Source organism: Tyto alba, unplaced genomic scaffold (genome assembly GCF_018691265.1).
Source record: "Tyto alba isolate M040663 unplaced genomic scaffold, T.alba_DEE_v4.0 Super-Scaffold_26, whole genome shotgun sequence".
Lineage (NCBI taxonomy): Eukaryota > Metazoa > Chordata > Aves > Strigiformes > Tytonidae > Tyto > Tyto alba.
In genome coordinates this window covers 9,080,742-9,099,810 of record NW_024881300.1, presented here as the reverse complement: position 1 = coordinate 9,099,810, position 19,069 = coordinate 9,080,742, and the positions used below count along the sequence as shown (strand labels likewise).

General features: G+C 36.5%; 1 protein-coding gene across 2 annotated transcripts in view; it reads right to left on the bottom strand.

Moving 5' to 3' along the window:
• Positions 1–19,069, bottom strand: part of ITFG1 (integrin alpha FG-GAP repeat containing 1) — an 85,232-nt gene that overhangs the window by 5,808 nt on the left and 60,355 nt on the right. The window contains exons 13-16 of one of the 2 annotated variants that reach the window (XM_032998371.2): positions 17,980–18,023; positions 15,979–16,057; positions 2,497–2,621; positions 1,544–1,626 (exon numbers count right to left, since the gene is read on the bottom strand). In XM_032998371.2, the coding sequence (XP_032854262.2) occupies positions 1,544–1,626; positions 2,497–2,621; positions 15,979–16,057; positions 17,980–18,023 (331 nt within the window). The remainder of the gene's footprint in view (positions 1–1,543; positions 1,627–2,496; positions 2,622–15,978; positions 16,058–17,979; positions 18,024–19,069) is intronic. The other variant, XM_032998379.2, reaches the window with a different exon arrangement.

The following is a 19,069-nucleotide window of genomic DNA, read 5'->3' as shown; positions in this document are numbered from 1 at the left end:
ACAAGTTGGTCTACAGAAACTAGTGGCTACACTTAGAGACTAAAACTTAATGGTGTTTACTTGGAAATATATGGCTGAATGTAATTATTTTCAAGTCATGCCGTGTCTGAATTCAGCTTCTGTTTAACTTTCCAGGAATGTTATAGATATCCTCAGGGCCTGACTTTTTTCCTGGTTAGGAGATATAACTCCTGCCCCTGCCCAGGACAAAGTAAAATGTATAAGAAAACCTTCCACAAAGCTGCCTGGGGCCTGGGGAGATGGAGAAGCAGGGTGAAGTAGGCCCGCGAGAGAGGATTGTTTCCTCCATGGGAGAAGCTCCTCTTGGACAGGCCCCTGGGGGCCAGGCAATTGGGCATCTCTCAGTCTGAAGTTTACCCAGGGACAACTGCAGTTGTAGGCAACAGAACCTGTTGATTATGGCAGGAGAATGCTAGAGAGCAACAAAATTAAGCGCTTTAAGAGCTTCTGGAAGTCATCCCTCCAATGCTGTGGGGTCCTGAGGCTCAGTTAACATCGTTTTTGTACTAGAGGCTTCCCATCACAGGAAAGCTTGTCAGCAGAAGGCTCTATGTTGAGGCAGCACCAAGGCCTCTCAGGAAACAACATATCTATGTTAAAAAAAATAATAGATTTAAGAAGGGTTTATTATGAAATCTGTTTTCTTCTGGGGATTCTATCCTCTGCTATTTTACAGTGTCCATAGCTTGCTTTATAGGAAAGCAAAAAGAGTTTAAGGACAACCGAAAATTTTTGCGTAACACATACCTTTAAATACCTCAAGACTATAACTAAATTTTCTTCATCTGGCAGATGTTATTACTGTGGCTGTTAATTAGCAACGCAAGAGGCACCTCACTTCTCAACTGTTATTTTTCCTATAGTAAAATTAACTTCTGAAACTGATGTCAGAATCATTTTTGCATGACAAATGCAACTGACCTCACTAGTAGATCAAGCGGCAAAAAGCAGCTGGAATATGTGACTAATGTTTTCTCTAATAGCAAAGAGAGGAACACGCTCTCTTTCTGGGATAAACATTTTAATTGCTAAGTAAATTCAGTGTTCAAGCTCTTGTGTAACCAACCCATTCACCTTCACTTAAAGAAAAACATTCATACCTGTGGCAACAGATACTGAGTTCAGAGGGCTGAACTAAAGCTTTTTATATGCAATTAGACAAAAATTGCACGTTTGGTGAAACAAAACTATTTGCTTTAATCATTACCATGCTTGCAATTTGTCAAAAAGAATGTTGGTAAATCTAGCAAATATGTTATTATTTACAGGAGTTGAGATGGTAGTACATTTTGATTGTATGAGCTGCTATTAGATTTTGATTGTTTATGGGCACTAAGAGTCTGTGTAAATACTTGAGAAATATTCTGCCTCATCACAGAAGTAACTATAGCTATAGAACTGACCCCCGCAATTGTTCTTAAATTTACTTTCTACACAAGTGGCTATTTTTAAACCTACACATAAGGCCTAATTTAAATTCTATATCAATGTAATCTGGAAGCACAAATGAAAGTGATGATACCTTCGAGGAACATTATGAGGATAGGGGATGACTATAAGCTGGGAGTTGGGTATGATAGCTGTCCATTCCTGCTTTCTAATAGCCTGAAAGAAAAACAAGGGCTATGTCAATTCCTAACAACCCAACATACTTAAACAAAGAAATTCTCTGTAGAAACATACAGAAAGAAAAACAAAAAACCCAGTTGCTTTTTAAATTTTTAAATATAAGTAATTATGCCCTTACATTTGTATAAACCTTTTATTCTGAAAGCTCCAAAGTGCTTTAAAAGAGAAAAAAAAAATGTAAAAAGCAAAATAACTATTGCTGACATGAAACACAGCATCTGCTTAAAAAGTACAAAGCAACAACATAATAGGGAAAGAAGAAAAGAACCAATTCTACAAAGGAGACAGGAAAAGCAATTATCCAAATCAGAATTTGGCCAGTACACTAATTTAAATACCTCACTTTAAAAAGTAGTACCATCAGATCTTTAAAGACTGAAAATGGTCAGGACCCTACTTTCAGGTTTCATCTGAAGATGAGATAATCACTGCAAGCTCCACCTTGCATCACACGTTTTATCACTGAGGCAGAAAGGACTATGTGAGTTTATAAGCTGGCCAGACCAACCCCTGGAATGTCTTATAGCCGAGACCATAATAATTGGGCCTTCATATCTAATATACATTTACCATATAAACAAGCACTATATACCTGTGCTAACACTTATAGGTAACTTCAGTCATCTTTTGGTCTTAGCACTAGGTTCAGAGCTTATACACACCCCCCAAAACCAGGCATACAAGGTTCTTTTTGTCAAACTTTTCTGTATTCAGATTTACTTATTTGATATTTTTGCTTCTGGAAGGAGAAAAAACCCAAATGTCCTTAGCAGTATGTCCATCCAAAGTCTGTTAGGAAAAGTAACACTATAAACATTAGTTTGACCATCTTAAATTTCAACTAACCTTTTCTCCTAAAGGACGAGGAATGCCAACATACAAATGATCGAGGAAATTAGCACTACGTCCCAAGCCTAGCACATTGTATGGCAACTGGAGAGCAAAATGTGCTGACTGGCTAAGTTGTCCAGCTGAAATAAAATTAGAAAACAAGCCCAAGTAGGTATTTTGGGAAGAAAAAAAAAAAAAGCAACCCTAAACACACCAACTTTCTACACAAATTCACATTTTAGAGTCAGTAAGAAAATGTTTAAAAATTTTAACCAACCACATGATTATTTAATTGTTAAAGACTCAATCCCACGTTTCCAAACTACTTGTGGGCACTCACTTGGAGAATAGCTTAAATGCTTTAGATTTCAAGGTAAGATGATTCTTTTGAGCACCATTTCCATGCTAAACTGAATCTCTACTATTTGTTACATGTTGAGAAGAAATCATCCATCTGCATTTATTTTCATACAAGTAGTGCCAAATCTTTTGCTTCATTGATTTACAAGCTCAGACTCAACATGTGAAGGTTCACTTTAATTCTTATTAGTGTTACTCAGCAACTACTGTTTTTTCTTGTGTCACAAAATTAGCTAAGTAAATTTTCATGAACAAATTCTCAAATAATAAATTGATTTAATGAAAACAGTATTACAGTAGTTGCAAGTTAGGCCCCTGTGAGAGCATGTAATTATAAATAATTAAAGGAGAGACTGCAGGGAAAAAATACCGATTTTTGTTTCCTGAAAAGGCAGTAGGGAAACAGGTAAGTGTTGCAGCTATCAACAGGTTCACTAACAACCCATTTCCAAAGTATTCACTTATTCCATTTAAATAAAAATCTTGTAATCTTTAATTTTTGGCAAACTGATTCAGATCTTCTGTAGATTCTTCATTCATTCTCTAGAAAGCCTCTTAGTAAGTGATCTGGTTATACAGCAGGAACAATATCAGCACCTCATAAACACTGAAGTGAATTCTGCCCTTCACCAGATAAATAGAAATGAGTTCAGGGGATACTTGACAACCACAAGTAAGTTTACCTGATCAACAGAAACAGTTTTTCAGAAAGGTATGATGTAGACAGTATTTTTTAAGTGTCAGATTTTTATCTACTTTGACACCTGACAGATTATGCCTGAAATTGGAAACTGTAAATTAAGCGACAAAATAGAATGTGAATTAAAGAACATGAATTCACATTTTGTAATGAATTTACAGCAAATTCCTTTTTACTTCTCCACATTTTTTGCCAAGGCTGGATTCTGAAAGTTAGTAGTTTGCTTCCACTAGCTGGCTGTTGGCCATACTAGCTGCATTGCATCTTGCACAGTTGCAGTGAACAGAGTTGGGGGAAAACTCCCAAACCACCAAGCACCACAACTTCTTCGGCAAAGGCAAACATCCTTTCCAGAAAAAACAGAAACAAACTCTCATTCTTGGACATAGCCCGGTAAGCGCAAGCACGCATTTGCTGCTACACAACAGCAGTGATCCCGGCGGGAAGTCTCTGGAAAGTGATGTACAAGAGCACTCTAAAAGCTCTTACACCAAGGGACTACCAAGATATGACACCTACTTTCAGAAGCAGCTCTTCAGCTTTTGTATCCTCTTATGGGGGACAAACTACTTTGTATATCGGATGATGATAATTTTAAGCCCCTACTCAATACAATGATTACTTCATGGTTGCAATTTCCTGAACCTGCCCGCTCTCTACCAGCTTTTTAGGATGAAGCTTGCCATATGCTGTCAGGCATGTTTTGAAACAGGCCTGTTTAATCATGAGGTAAATATTCTGTATTACTGCAGTTTTAGAGCTATGATAATTTTATTTAAAAGGGCAAGATTAATGTCAACTACATACATTTAGATGAGATCTGAAAAATCAGTCTGATGCTGTTACCTTTTTACTAAGCTAAAATGCTATTAGCAAAAAGTAGCAATAACAGTTTTCCTACCGATTAAGCGTATTTTAGATTTACTTTTTCCCCATGCAGAACCATGTAACAAGCAAATAGATGTGGAAATATTTAAATAGGATTTGCACTTCAGTCCTCTGTAGTGAGGGCAAGGTGTACTGTGTACATTGTTAGGTGAATTCCTAGATTATGGAATCTGTGGCAGACAGCATTAGCTGAGTAGTTTTTCTCTAAGAATGGGGATTTTTCCAGTCACTTGAGATAACAATATAGGACTTGAGTCCTGAGTGTATCCCTGCTTTGTCACTGACTTCCCTTACATGATTTTGGCTAAATTGCTCAATCTCTAGGTCTCAATTTCCAAATCTAAAATTTGAGTAATTCTTAATTTAGAGTAAGCATGTAGTGTCCGAAAGCACTGATTACCAATATAAAAGTAGCAGGGAACAAAAGTACGTTTACTACATTTGCCTTATTTGTGTTTATAACTAAGGTATGTATTACTTGAACATGCTATAACAAAATAAAAAATTGTATTTAAAAGTTTTCTTCACTAATGACGAATTCTGAAGGACTTTCCCAGAAGAACAAGGTGCTGCTACTGTAATATTTAACATTAAGCAGCTTTTGGAATGACTTCTGAGTGAAATATTTAGGATTACGAGGAGAATGAAACTGAGATCTTCCTTTTTTCTTTCATCATACAAATGAAATGAATGTCAACTAAATTAAAGGAAATAAAAGAAAATGTCATACACTGTGTGCAGTCAGCCTTACAGAGGTTAGAGAGTCAGATACTGCAGCTAGAATTCTTAAAAGCACTGAATAATTTCATGGCTACTAGCACCGGTTCTTATGCCTGCTAAGATAAGGATAATGAAATCTTATGCTTCAGGATGTAAATAGATCATTTGCAAAGGTCAGAAAGGAATGTTTTCTTCGACAAAGCTGGCATAAAATGTGCACATACATTTCTTTATTTGCCTTTAAAACTGGGAGATATTAGCTAAGCAGGACTTGAGATGATAGCATATAGAAGGTTCTAGTTTAAAGCAGACTACAAATATGAAATCTTTGAGACTATTTCTTGTTTTACTTCACCTATATCTATCATAAATTCTGTAATAGTTTGATATTACTCAAATGTTCTACTTAGAACTGCAAACAAGTAATAAAGGATGACAAACATTCATCTGAGAAACAAAAATCCTGAACAAAGATTAAAAATAAAAAAAGAAATTACAGAGGGTACCCTTAACAGTTTGTTATCTCTGAAGTTCTCAGTTACCAGTAATTAATTTACTTATGCAAGTATTTAACAACTCTAGTTATTTGCTCTGTTGTAAAACTATGATAAACAGTTTTCTGCTTGTTGCAAGATTTGAAAATATCATTCCATCTTCAAGCAGGAAGGTGGGATTTATTTATTAGGCTAAGATTGTTCTTCAAGCTTTTGGGAGTCTCTGCAAGCAAGATGGAGAAAGTGGATGTTGCTTCATAGCTTGTTTTGCTTCATCAGTAGAACTCTTACTATAAACAAGAATTAAGAAAACTTCTGCTGTCCATGCTGTACATTACTACTTTTTAATGCTACTTTAACGACTGTTCAACACTGTCTTTTGCCTTATGCTTTTTCTTACAGAAAAAATTATTTAGAAGCACCCAGATGTCATGGCCTGTGGTACTGGTATGGAGTTAGTGTTTATATTTTTGTTTTACATCATAAATCACTAAGTTTGATTCAAACACCTTGAGCAGAGTGAAACCCTCAACATTTTAAGACATGGTTTCCAGTGGTTTCAGCCTGTAAGAGACCAAAATGATGTTGGGCAGCCAAACCTTACAAAATTTTGCAGAGTTTGATACTCAGAAATCATTCTGAACATCTCTGAATCCATCTCCTTATTTTTGAAGCCTGGCATATAAAATTTGAAGCAACACATATCATTAACCTTTTGAAAGTCTTGTCTGAAAAACAGAATGATGCGTGTATGACACATGCAGTACTTGTTCTTTTATATCTGAATTAAGGCATTTCCCTTCTGTTTCCATTTTACTGATGTAAACTTGCTGAAAGCTTATGAGTAGCTCAGTATGCCCTGGGTTAAATTGCAATGTCCTCAGCAGCTTATTTCAGGGTGACTAGACCTAAGCAGCATAAGTGCTTAAATGAAGCCAATTTAACTTTAGGAAAGGAAGGTGATTACATTTACATGTAGAAGCAATGTTTTCTATTGTTTCTTTAAACAGAACTGATAATGTGTGATAGTGGATTTAGAACAGACTAGTTGAACCTATGTAAATAGATTCATAAAACTCATACTGTTCAGTCAATTTAAATGAGCTTATTTTGTGGAATAATAGAGCAGAACATACAAGATCACCACACATAGTTGAAGGACTAATGGGAGCTCCTAATTCAAACCGGTGGGCTCCTGAAGCACGACTTTTTTTTTTTAATTACACTTTTCTTGACAAAATATTTGCTTTAAGTAATCCATTAAAGACATTCAAATTAATTCAAAGTACAGTAGTAATATTTAGGCTTTCAGGAGTCCCCCAAATTCAATATATTAGGGAACTGAATACCTAAATCTATTTTCATAAATAAAAATGTTATGTTGTCATTTCTTCTAGTTGCTACATTTTCCTTTAATTTTCAAAATGATGCATTTACCAGAACCTTTAATACAATCACCAAAATAGTAACTGAAGATACTTGTGAAGTGTGAATCAGCTCGTGATAAAACCCCCCAAAACCTAACAGTTAGAAATACACCAAGGAGTTGCTTTATTTTAGATATACATTCTTTACACCTGTTGAAAATGTAGGTGGCTTTTCTGGTAAAAGAACAGTTAATTGTGTGAAACAGCATCTGAGTTGTAGCCTCTGTTCTCAGACTTGCATCTGAGTCCTTCTGTACCACCATCTACCTTAATATTGAGGTCAACACATGAATGACTGCTTTCTTATAGATTAGATACACATACACATCCTAGAACTGAAAGTTATTCTGAAAAACTACATGCAGACCTTGCACGAATTGCTGCATAGCGGTGAACAACATGCATGGAAAAGCAGGAATAAGACAAAGCCAGTTCCAGTTAGGTAAAATTTCGCAGTGCACGTGCATCACTTAAGCTGCATAGTTGAAACACTACAGTGATATTTACATTACAGCCATTATCACTATTGTGCTACATTGCACACCAAAGTGTTTCCCCATCTTTTGAAGCTGGTGGCTCCTTATTTTATTTGAAAAAATGCCAGCACCACTTACTGCAAAAAAAGGGAAAATATAACTTATAATAATGAAATACCTGTGTAAGATGTGTAAGAATTTACAAAGCAGTTTTCGTGACAACAAAACAAAACACCCTCCAAACTTGAAAGCTGTTTAAAAGTTGGAGAAATTTATTTCCTTGGCTTTAGTTGAAAGCTTTACTTCAGGTCTCTTATTACTGCCTTTGGAACTGTAGGTCACTGATTGGAAAAAAAAAAGTGGAGAAAGAGCTCTTTTTTCCTCTTAAAATCATGCAATGGCAATTTCAGCTTTCTAAGGGCTGAGGATGCCCCCGCTTCTGACTTAGCTGTTTGTTTCTTTTTCGTTAGTTCACACAATAGAAAATTCTAGATTAATGCAGTATACAATTTAATCTCTCAACTTTTTCTGCAGTGTGTTTTCCTGGAGTTCCAGAAATAACTGGGGAAAGTGTATTGAAAGTGCACACTTGCAACTTTGATACCTATTACTTGCAGTGCTGCTAACGTTTGGGATACTTCTGAAAGCCCAAACTACAGATCTGATGCATTTATATGAGAATATAATACCTTTACACTATAAAATTATACAAGTAAAACTAGAAACTCTTTAAAAACCTCTTAAAAATATCCCAAACAATAAAATTATCATATTGCTGATATTCTAATCATTTGCACAGGGGAAAATTGTCCAATTTGTAATGCCTAAATATTTGAAGTTTGGTAATGTTGCATGCAACATTACAAGTTCAAATAAGTCTTCTAAACAGAAGAGAGTTTTAAAGAAAAACATACTAGCAGGGTACCCCCACCAACAGCAACCAGAAAATCCCTCTTAGCAGAATCCAGCTATTCAATTATTAAATGATTCTAGCTTGTTCCATGAATACACCCTTCTTTCTATACACTGGAATTCCACATAATGAATCCTGCGATGTCAAATGGCTATTCAAATTAAGCTTATTTTGCTTTTGTCTGGTACATATTGTGATATTTATGTTTCAATTCATTACTTACAATAGCTGCTAGACATTTGTGTTCACCTCACAATCCAATTTAGTTAAACAGCATGAGAACTCAATGCAACAACAGGGAAGAGTAAGGAGATTTCAAAAAACCAGAAGGGCGTGACTTAACCACATGCGAAAGGTCATTCTGCCGTGGAAGTTTTAAAACAAAACCAAGCCAAACCAGCAAAATGGAAGAGCTCTGCAGTAAGAATTGCAAAGGCTATCAGTCCATACAGCTTCAGTCATAGAGATGCTTAAACAAATTATGACTTCATCCATATGAGCAATTCAATTAATCTATTCATACGGTATTATTATGCCTAACATATGCATGTTGATCTTTGAGAAAACCTTAAGCATTTTTTGCTCTGTTGTTCCTGTCCCACAGGATTAATATTTTTGGTAGACAAAAGCTGCAACTATGACTATTTATTTCAAACTCTAAGTCCATCGGCATATTTTTACTTTTAAGAGAGAAAATTAAGATGTCTGTAGCATAGGCTGAAACACAGAATGTACTCTCTCAGTTTAAGTGGAAGTGAAAACATGAAATGATACATCCAACTGAAGCTCCAGCCAGGTTGGGCCTGGCTTGCAGGGTTCATCTGGTACACACAGGACATGTGGTACATCAAGAAAATACATAAAAAATATTGTGGCTGTGCCACAGACTGCACAGAATAACAGGTCCTCCTCTCAGTAAGTGTGTCTTTATCACCGAAATGGCAAGAGGGAGCTGTGGGCGTCTTTGCCTCGGCTGTCTGGCTAGTCAACACAGTAAGGAGCCAGCCAGTACTGTGCCCTTACGGCAGTGCCTACCTACCAGTCTTACTCTTCTGTCTGTCTGCAGACAGGCAGACTTCAAGGCCAGGAATTCCTTAAAAGGAGAGAAAGAGAAGGTATCGTAGGGTTCAGATGTAACACAGAAGAAGGAGAAAGCAAGCAGAAAAATTGGGTTGTGGTGAAGAGGTATCTGAAGGTAAAACAGGGTAAAAAGATGCCGATGGCTAAAGGCAGCCTGATGTTCATCGGATTAGGTCTCTGCAGGACTACCCAGTCATTTGACTTGTTCAGCCCTCGACCAGGCAACATTGCAATAAGAAATTTAAAATGCCTGTCTTGTGCTGGTGCTACAATATCAAACTGTCCTTGTGCAGTTTCTGAAAACATTTCAGTAAATTAACAGCTGCTCCATATTAAACTTAAAGTATCTGATCTTATTTATGTTGTTCCAGGTCCACCAGGACATTAGTTCTAAGAAAATCAGTTTGTGTTACTGGTAGTAAAATAAATGAAACCAAATACATCAAGTAGGTAGCCTTCTCAAGAAAACACAAAGGATCATTACTGGGACCCACTTCAGCTTGTAAAAAGGTCATGTCTACATTTTAGCCAAGGTCAGAACTGTTACCAAATAGAGGCATATAGATGTAATCTGCAGTACTCTAACTATCATCATTCATTAAGCAGAATTCTATTCAGAACTAAAGAGATTTAGTGAAACTATTATTTCATTATCAACAAGGATTTTTTTAGGATGCTGAAGTTTAAAAAACACCCAAAACAACCAACAACCACACCACAAAAAACAACCAACAAAGCCCAACAACTCGCATCTGGTTAGCTTTACAATATGTATCCTCCCCTTCCCCACCCCAAGAACAACTTCACTCTAAGCTCGACTTTAGGTATCATACTCCACTTTATGCTATGCATTGTTGCTTACAGGATTCAGCAGAAAACCACCATATCAATGATATTTGAAATTTCTTAGAAGCCAATAAAAACCTGGAAATGCAGATGTTGAGGTGAAAATCCAGGATGACACTCAACTGTGGGGTCTCCTTAAAAATGACAACTTCAAAAGAAATGGGGAGTGGCTAAGGCTGATCACAGGAAATGGATCAGAGAGTAAGACTTAAATCTGAGTTTGTTGCTTACATCTCCCCGATTTACACCTGGACCTGATCTGATCTCAAACATTAAATTCCTTAAATATTTGAAGAACCTGTTGCAACTGAATTTCCTGTCAGAGAGAAAAGGTCTGTGGAGATACCAACCGCAGATGCAAGACCCAGTACTTTCCAATTCTAACGTTCATTTTGGCAAATACCATTCCTTGTAGCTAATTTAACAGTATTTCTTGTTGTAAGATTACAAGCGAATTGAGCAATGTGAAAGTAAAAGCACAGAATATGTGCTAATTATTATTCTGCTATCTTTTAACAACATACTGGAATGTTAATAGGGGAGAGAATAATTCTAACAGTGTTTTAAAAAAACCCCTCGTAATTATGCAAATTTCCTGTAGTTAAGGCTTGGCAGATCAAAGAACCTTAAAATGAATTAGATAATGACAGCCATATGTGCCTTTTTTTTTTATTATTCTTTGCATGAATACCGCATACATGAAAGATACCATAATTCTGAACTAAAGACCTGCAGAATTAGGAAGATCAGAAGCAGAATGGTGGACATTTCACTGCATACTGTATGATTTACTTGAGCCCAGGGCTGGAAGGATAACTTAAGGTGACTGGATACTTTGGTTTCAGTGGTCCCGTCAATTACTACTGGTCTTAGTAGGGGAAGAGTTAAGACAACAAACAGCATCAGCTGACTTGAGAAAAAAATAACTGAATGATGAACATTGTTTTAGTTGGAAAAAGAACTATGTTCTTACTCATGTTACTTCTTGGGAAAGAGATGAATTATTTAAAAAAATACGATTAAACTATCACATTCTCTCACTATTGCTTTCATGTAATAAAAAGCGTCAGATATGGACTGCTCCATGATATAAGGAATGCAAGTAAGTTGGTGAAATTTAGTTTTAAAATAGTATATTGATACCCTACTTTTAAAAGCTTAATGTGGAAAAGATGCTTTCTAAGTTTTTATATGGCCCAAAAACGCCATGTGGGTTCAGTATTGCCCACCAGTACTCATATATAAAAATACAGAAGTGTTGCTTGCGGTATTTCTTGATAGTAAAATAGAACACGATTCTGATGTAACAGACTGCTTTTCAAGATAATAACCTGTAGGCCAGTAATTCTAGTTAGAAAAACATTTACTGAATTTTATGAGTAGGACTTGTAAAAGAAGAAAGTTTAGCTACAAACTTAATATAATAGCTTCAGAAAAATGTGACTTTGAAAAGTTCTTGCAGGAATTATACAGACTCAAAAAAAATCTATTAACATATTACAGTTGAGAAACTGATCAAAGACAGTATTATAAAATTCCCTGTAGCAATACTGCTAGGGTCATAAATGCACTTGGAATTCATTACTGTTATTTCATAATGCCAAAACAGAAAAGGAAATTCATCATGATTGGACTCTGCTAGGTTTTTATTATTGTAAATATGGTAGCAGAGAAGATGAATGGTGCTATAGCAGTACTAAATCATATCTGATAGCTGTTTCTTAGAGTAAATTGTAAAAACACTGCATTTCTAAAAACACCGCCCTACCTCCCCCACAAAAATCTCCAACCAAGTAAACTCACCAACCTGAAAGATAATGTTTAAGAAAAACGTATTTGTTTTTCTTTTTGGAAGAGGGAACCAGAAAAACCATTAAGAAAATGATACATGAAATAGGTCCAAATTTTAAGCTAGCTTTATTCCCACAGATATAAGGAATTTGTAAGCTATGTGCATTCTTCCATGACATAGAGGTCTATAGTTGGAAGAGGATCTTTATTTTGTCACTGGGTTATTTTATAAGCTTGACTAAGCAGTAAGGGCCAAAGGGCTAAAGACACACAAAACCAAACCCACCTAAATTAGTATTTCCACAAAGTGGGGTTTAGAATCAGTTTATACTGCTGTGAATTAACCTCTTCATAGATATTCTGCACTTGAGATTCCACAAAGTCATTATTTTGTCATCTTCTGATTAAAATTATGACAATTTATAAAAATTAAATTTATTTTAAAATGCAGCATGTAATATATCATCCGGATACACCAAGTTTCAGTCCTCTACAGTTACTATTTATCCCAAATACAAAATATTTTTAAGAATCTGGTAGTATACATTTTGCTACCTGTTAGACGTTTTTTAAGTGTATTGTGTGAGTTCACTTAAAATATCAGATTTCTAAGCCTGAAACTGTGTTAATTACAAATAAGTAGCGAGAGTTAAAAACTTTGAGTACATGAACAATGCTAAGCAAGGATTATGTTGCAGTTTTTTTGATTTATAGTGATTTTATAGCACTTTCCTAAAGAAGAAAAAAAGGGCGAGTCTGATGGTTTTACTAATGTGTTTCCTTTCATATGCAAAAAATGTCTTTTTGTTACTTCTTAGGCAAATAGTTACTCATCAGTACTCCTGATTCTCGCATAATAAGATTATGTGTAGGCATCTATTCACAAGTCACATGGCCAAAGGAACTATGAAGCTGTGTTTTTATCAAGTTAGTTTATATTCACACGGGTGCACAAATTTAGGCAGGCCTGCATTAAGTCCCCGTGATCCTGAAGGAAGGAATACATTACATTACCTTAAACCCAGCGATTTCTTTATTTAGATGCGTGTTCACCCAGTGAATACACTCCACTAACTTACTGTCAGGCTGGAAAGAAATGTTAGTAATTTCCCCTAACTCTGACCACAGCTCTCAAGAAGCAGCTTTATCAACAGGTCCACGATCCAAGCAGATAGTCCCTGAGAGTACAGAGGGGCACTGAGCAACTGCAATTTTAGGTAACAGCATGAGGAAAGATTAGTGAACTCCAATCTTTATGACACAAATTTATGAAAGTAAGTTTTTACCCTTTACTAAGACATTGAAGTACATTCCAAACTGTTTATACTTTTGTTGTTTCAAAAAACAAGTACTCATATGTCTTTTAAAAAAGGAATAGGTACAACAAAATTGCTTGTACTTAATGTTATAGATCTTACTGGTATCCTATCAGAAACTCAACTTTAAAGCCAATATGCAACATAGAAGCGAAAAGAGGACAAACCCCAAGATACTTGGTCATCAAGAAGAACAGAACAGAAAAGGCACTCCAGTGTGGATTACAGTAATATGGATAGCACAGTAGGAATCTCTAGAAACCTGTCATGAGGCAAAATGCCTTCAAAAACGGGACAGAAGCTGTGCAACTAAGGATAAGTTTTTATTTGAATATGAAACCTGCATGTCTTCACAAGCAGTCCATCTTCCTGCATGGAACCTGCAACATCTTTTAGCCTTATCTTCTATTTCCCCATAAACCCTCCCCACCACACTAAGCTTCCTTCTGCTATGCTCCTATCATTACTGCTTGGGCAAGAACATTTCAGGTTATGGCTTACTCCAACTGCACATGCTGACCATACAGCCAGCCTGAGGACAAAACAAGACCAAATAACTGTTGATCTCTAACTAAAGTCTTTTCCTCACGTGAAATCTTGTCTTCTACAGAACTGCTGATTTTTACAGAATTAGTAGAGTTTTATTTGAGGCATGAATGCTCCAGTTAGAAATGGCTTAAGCAAGCTAGTGGATTCAAAAGTTAATAGGGACCACAAATAACCCAAACACCAGCATATTGAAGTGAGTTTCCCACCCACAGAAATACAGGCTTTTGAAGGATAAGGAGAAGGGTCCTGTGAAGGCCTTTTCCAGTATTTTCTTACATGGTTACCAAGATAGCCTGTACTGTGACTTGGCTCTGACAAAGCTCACAAGCCTTCATCTTGGTAACTGGCAATAATGAGACATGCCAGTTGTGACCAAACCAGAACTGGCTGCCTAAGGGCATGGGCCAGGTAATCTAACAGAGTGTAGCGTAACTAAAGATCTCTGAACTCATCATGGGGTTCTAAGAGTTTCTAACTAAATATGTAAGCTCTTTTTAAATTTAGCTTATGAAGAAAACCTTCAGAGTGATGAAGCTGAGCGTACAACTGGTAGGATGATTAGTTTGTTAAAATGAATTTGTGCAACGATTAGAAAAAATACTCTGCATTTTCATGTTAGCATTCATTACGAGTTTGATTAAAATGTGGGCTAATACCTTCAAGCTTTCAAACCTACAATACCTTTCAATACCTTTAAGTATGTATGAACACAAAAGTGCTGCAGAGTATTGGGATATGTTTTTGCAGCTGTCTGGTTTGTATTTCAGGACATCTTTCTCCTTAATTTTTCTAGGGTAGAATTACCAGTCCTGAGCATCATATTCAAAGTGAGAGCATGATCATTGATTCAGGACCTTAACATGTCAGCATTTTTTTCCCTTAAATTATGGGAAACTTTTTTTTTTTTTTTTTTTAATTCTGAGTGTAATTTCAAATAAGACTTGAGTGACAGATGCAGATGACTGTCACTACTGGGAAGGAGCTGAAATGGCACAACTTGCAGACATGCATACTCTGATCATGGTTTGGCTTCCAAGTTTGGGATTTTTTGCCTAAGCAAGAAGCAAGCCCATTATGGTCATAAGAATAACAGTGGTAGGTTAGACTAATAGACCACTTGGTACTGTCACCTGTGTCTTCTAGGAGCCCCTAGTACAGACCCAGGAAGACAGCATAAACCCCAGGGTATTCTAACATTAGGCACTGCTTGAACCATGGCTCAATAGAGGTTTTTTTTTTTGTCTACTTTGTTTTTGGACTTATGTAAACTGTGGCACCTGCAACATCTCATGATTAAACCTCAAGTTAAGCTACCAGTTGCATGAAGTACTGCTTTTTTCCATTGTTTTTGACGGTTACATAGTGATTCTTTGATATCTTGTAGTTCTTTCATTACATGAAAGGATGCAGCCATTCCCTCTCTATCTTCCTCATGCTACTCATGATTTTAGAGATGCCTGTTAGCCTGCCGGATGTAGTGAAAAACTCCAAAAAAATACATCCCTTGTTTACTGAATATTATGTTGATCCTTTTTCCTGTGGCTACAAGATTCTATTTAGGTATTTCTAGGCCACTGTGCTTTCTTAACAGAGAATTGATGAGGAACTGGTAGAAGCAGTAAATCATTAGAAGCTTATGGTGTTTCACAAACTGATGATATTGTACCTGACAATTTTTCAGACTGGGCAAGATATAGCCAACTGCTCACACCCAATTTGCATGGGACAGAATAAAAAAGAATGCAGTTGCAATGTTTGTAAAAAATATGCAACCTGTAAAGGAAGAAGAGAAAGTTAGGGGGTTTTGGCCTTGTAAACTGAAGATACTATTCAAAACCAGTCCCATTTCGCCTCGTAAACCTTTCCAACTCTTTAGGTTGCTGAGAAGTATATACAGACAGACCACGCCATGTCTATTTTCATTATGAGGTTCTTACCTGACCCATTTTTCAGGTATCCATTTGCATCTACAGTAGTGTACATGATGTAAGGCCCAGGCTGATTAACACCAAAAGGCTACCAGGGGAAAAAAGGAAAAAAAGTAGGCAAAATTTTAGGAACAGACAAAGCTATAGCAATAAAACAGCAAACCAAAGAAAAGTGTTTCTAGATCAAGGATTTCCTTTTGATATGGGTAATTTTATTATCTTGCAACTGTTTTGGTCATAGCATTATGTGGAAATTAATTTTCAGAATAAGGCTAATCAGTTGGCTAAGTGACATTTAGTTTCTCATGAAGAAAGCAATACCATACAGACCTCTGGCAAAAGATTTAATATTTCCCTGGAAGTTACAATTAAAATAAAAAACCCTAAAAATTCAAAGAAATAGTTACATGTTCTGAAAAAGCAGAACTCATTTGATATTGTCTGAGAGAATGCACTATCTTGATGGTCTTTCTCAATTGAAAAGTACTACACAAATTCAAAATGTTGTTATCATTATTTAGTGGTGCTTTATGTAATTCATGAAAGCAGTTGCATAGTTACTTGTCAAGTACCAATACCTATTTTAAGCAAATTCTCTTGAGGGAAAAAAAATGTACTTAAAGAGCAGTTATGGCAAAAAAATTAAAATTGAAAAATAATTTTTTAAAAAAGGGAGTTGTGGATTACTGAGTGATGAACTGTAACAGATGCACCTAAGAAGGGGGGGACCACTATCTGCTATGGTGGGAAAGGGAGAGGAGGAGGGACGGCAACAAGAATAGATTTTTAAAGGAAGATTTTCTTTTTTTATATGCTGAATTCAAGTTGATATTAGGGCATCAAATCCAGTAAAGACTTTTCAAATGAGTTACAGAAAGAACACTAAAAGAAAAGATGATACGTTTCACACCATGCCTCCAAAAATAGTAAATTCTAAACCATAAGTGATAATGATGACAGATGGGATCAAAGCCTGAAAAATAGTAATTGATTAGAAGGAAGAGTAAGGAGACTGCAAAGGTGATGTTAATCCATATCTATGAAAGATGAGTAAATAAGGTGAAAATTGGCTTTTTTTTTTTTTTTTTTGCACCAAGTAGCTGTGTTCTGGCATAATGTACTATATGTTACTTTGACAGAGAACTTCTATTACAGTGGATGCAACAGTGTTTCAGTGATCCTCATAATGAAATATTCACCAATACCTGTTGTGAAGGTTTGCTTTTAAACCCTCTCTCTAGCGCTGTATTTAAGCTAATGCTACTATCAAACCCCCTTATTATTTTACATCAGAAATTAAACCCCGTGTCTTAAAACAGCCTTGGAAAAAAGTTGGTCCCATTTGAAGCAGTTTTTGTATTTTCAAGTCCAAATTACAGTTCCTATTTTTGCAGGGCTAAAGAGCTAACGCCAGCTTTGATTCCTCTGAGTTCCTCTTCCAGCGCAACTTTCACTGTGAACATTGCTAAACAATTTGCTAACTGAAAGTTTGGCAGGTGAGTTGCAGGGTCTCTGGAGATGATTAAAATAATCAAGTTACAAATCAGCACGTGTCTATGTAGCTGCCTGCAGAATCATCACAACCAAGTAGATTTCCTCCCTTCCCTTCTGTCCTTCCTTGTCCCCACTGGCTGTACTTCAGCCCAGAAGCGGCTCCGTGGCCGAATCTGTCCCACAGCCGGTTTTGCCCAGCCTTTCCGACCGCCCACAACACCTCTCAGCACACTCCAGTTTGGGCAGCCAGCTGCATTACACACGTTGTTCTTGTATCTGGGATAGCCCAGAGCCCAGGGTGCTGGGTCACACAGCAGAATCAGGCCATTGAGTCCATCTCTGAGCAGGCAGCTGGCGAAGGGAATGGGTCTGAAATAGGCAGAGCTTGGCCAGTCATGATTTTGATTACCCATTCTTCCAGTCAATAACTGTCTTAATATGTGGGGAGGTTTTGGTATAATTACACCTCAGCTTATTTGAAGCTAAATAGTAATGCAAAGTTATAGTTACACTTACTGTTACTTTCCGAGGACAGTCATTAGAACAGAGGCCACTGAGAACTGCAAAAACAGAAAGTGAGCTTGTAGCATCTATGTTAACAAGCTATCTTACCAGCACTACCTCTGAAATCTGTTCAAGTGCAGTAGTAGTGTCAGGTATCCATTAAAACACACACAGAAAGTGTCTTCTATGTGACTTCGGCTAAGGTATAGAAAAACCTAATCTGTTTGAAGCATACTTCTCTGCTGAAATAAATCAGCTAGTCACTGTTTTATCATGCCTCACTGGTTATCAGCTCCAAAAGGGGAAACATGCCAGTTAAAAAAATTCCAAATTAAAACATTTTAAAAATAGTGGACCGGACATTTTACTTGTTATTCTTCCTTTCTAACCATTTAAAAATACTGGCAGAGATTCAGCTTTACTGTTTTAACTGTTAAAAATGTAAGTAAAGCCCTTTCCTTCTATACAAGGTATAGTTTTACAACTTGATTTAAAGCAATTCCCAAAATCTGGAACAAACAAAACCCCCATTACCTATTTATTCTACAAACTCAAAAGTATTATAAGCAGGTGTGTATAATGCTACTTCACATCTAAAGCCCGTGACAGTTCTTCAATTACTTGTTTAAAACCCATTTGTTTCAAAAATTAGTTATATTACAGAAATATCTGTTAAACACTTTATAATCAACTAAATGATGGACAATGAAAGCCGTCTGTTCTATAACCTAGAACGTCCTGTTACCCTGAGTATTAGAACATTAGTACTAAAATGCCTTTAAAGCAGGCAACGCACACACACACAAAATAATCTAAGGTGTCATTCTGATGCAAAACTCAGACTTCAAATGACAGCCGTTTGGTTCAGCAGCAGCCCAATAGTGGCTGAGAGCAAGGAAGAGAACACAGACCACAGTATCGAAGCCATGTGAAAACATAACTTCTCCAGGAATCATGGTATCCTAAAGCAAGTGTGGCAGACAGCGAAAATTAAGATTTGGACCAGATCTGAGGGCAGGTCATCCTAACCATTTGCAGTTTTTTGAAGCATTTTCTGGCTACTCTAAGGCTCCATGGAGTTTATGGTACAAAATATTTGGGA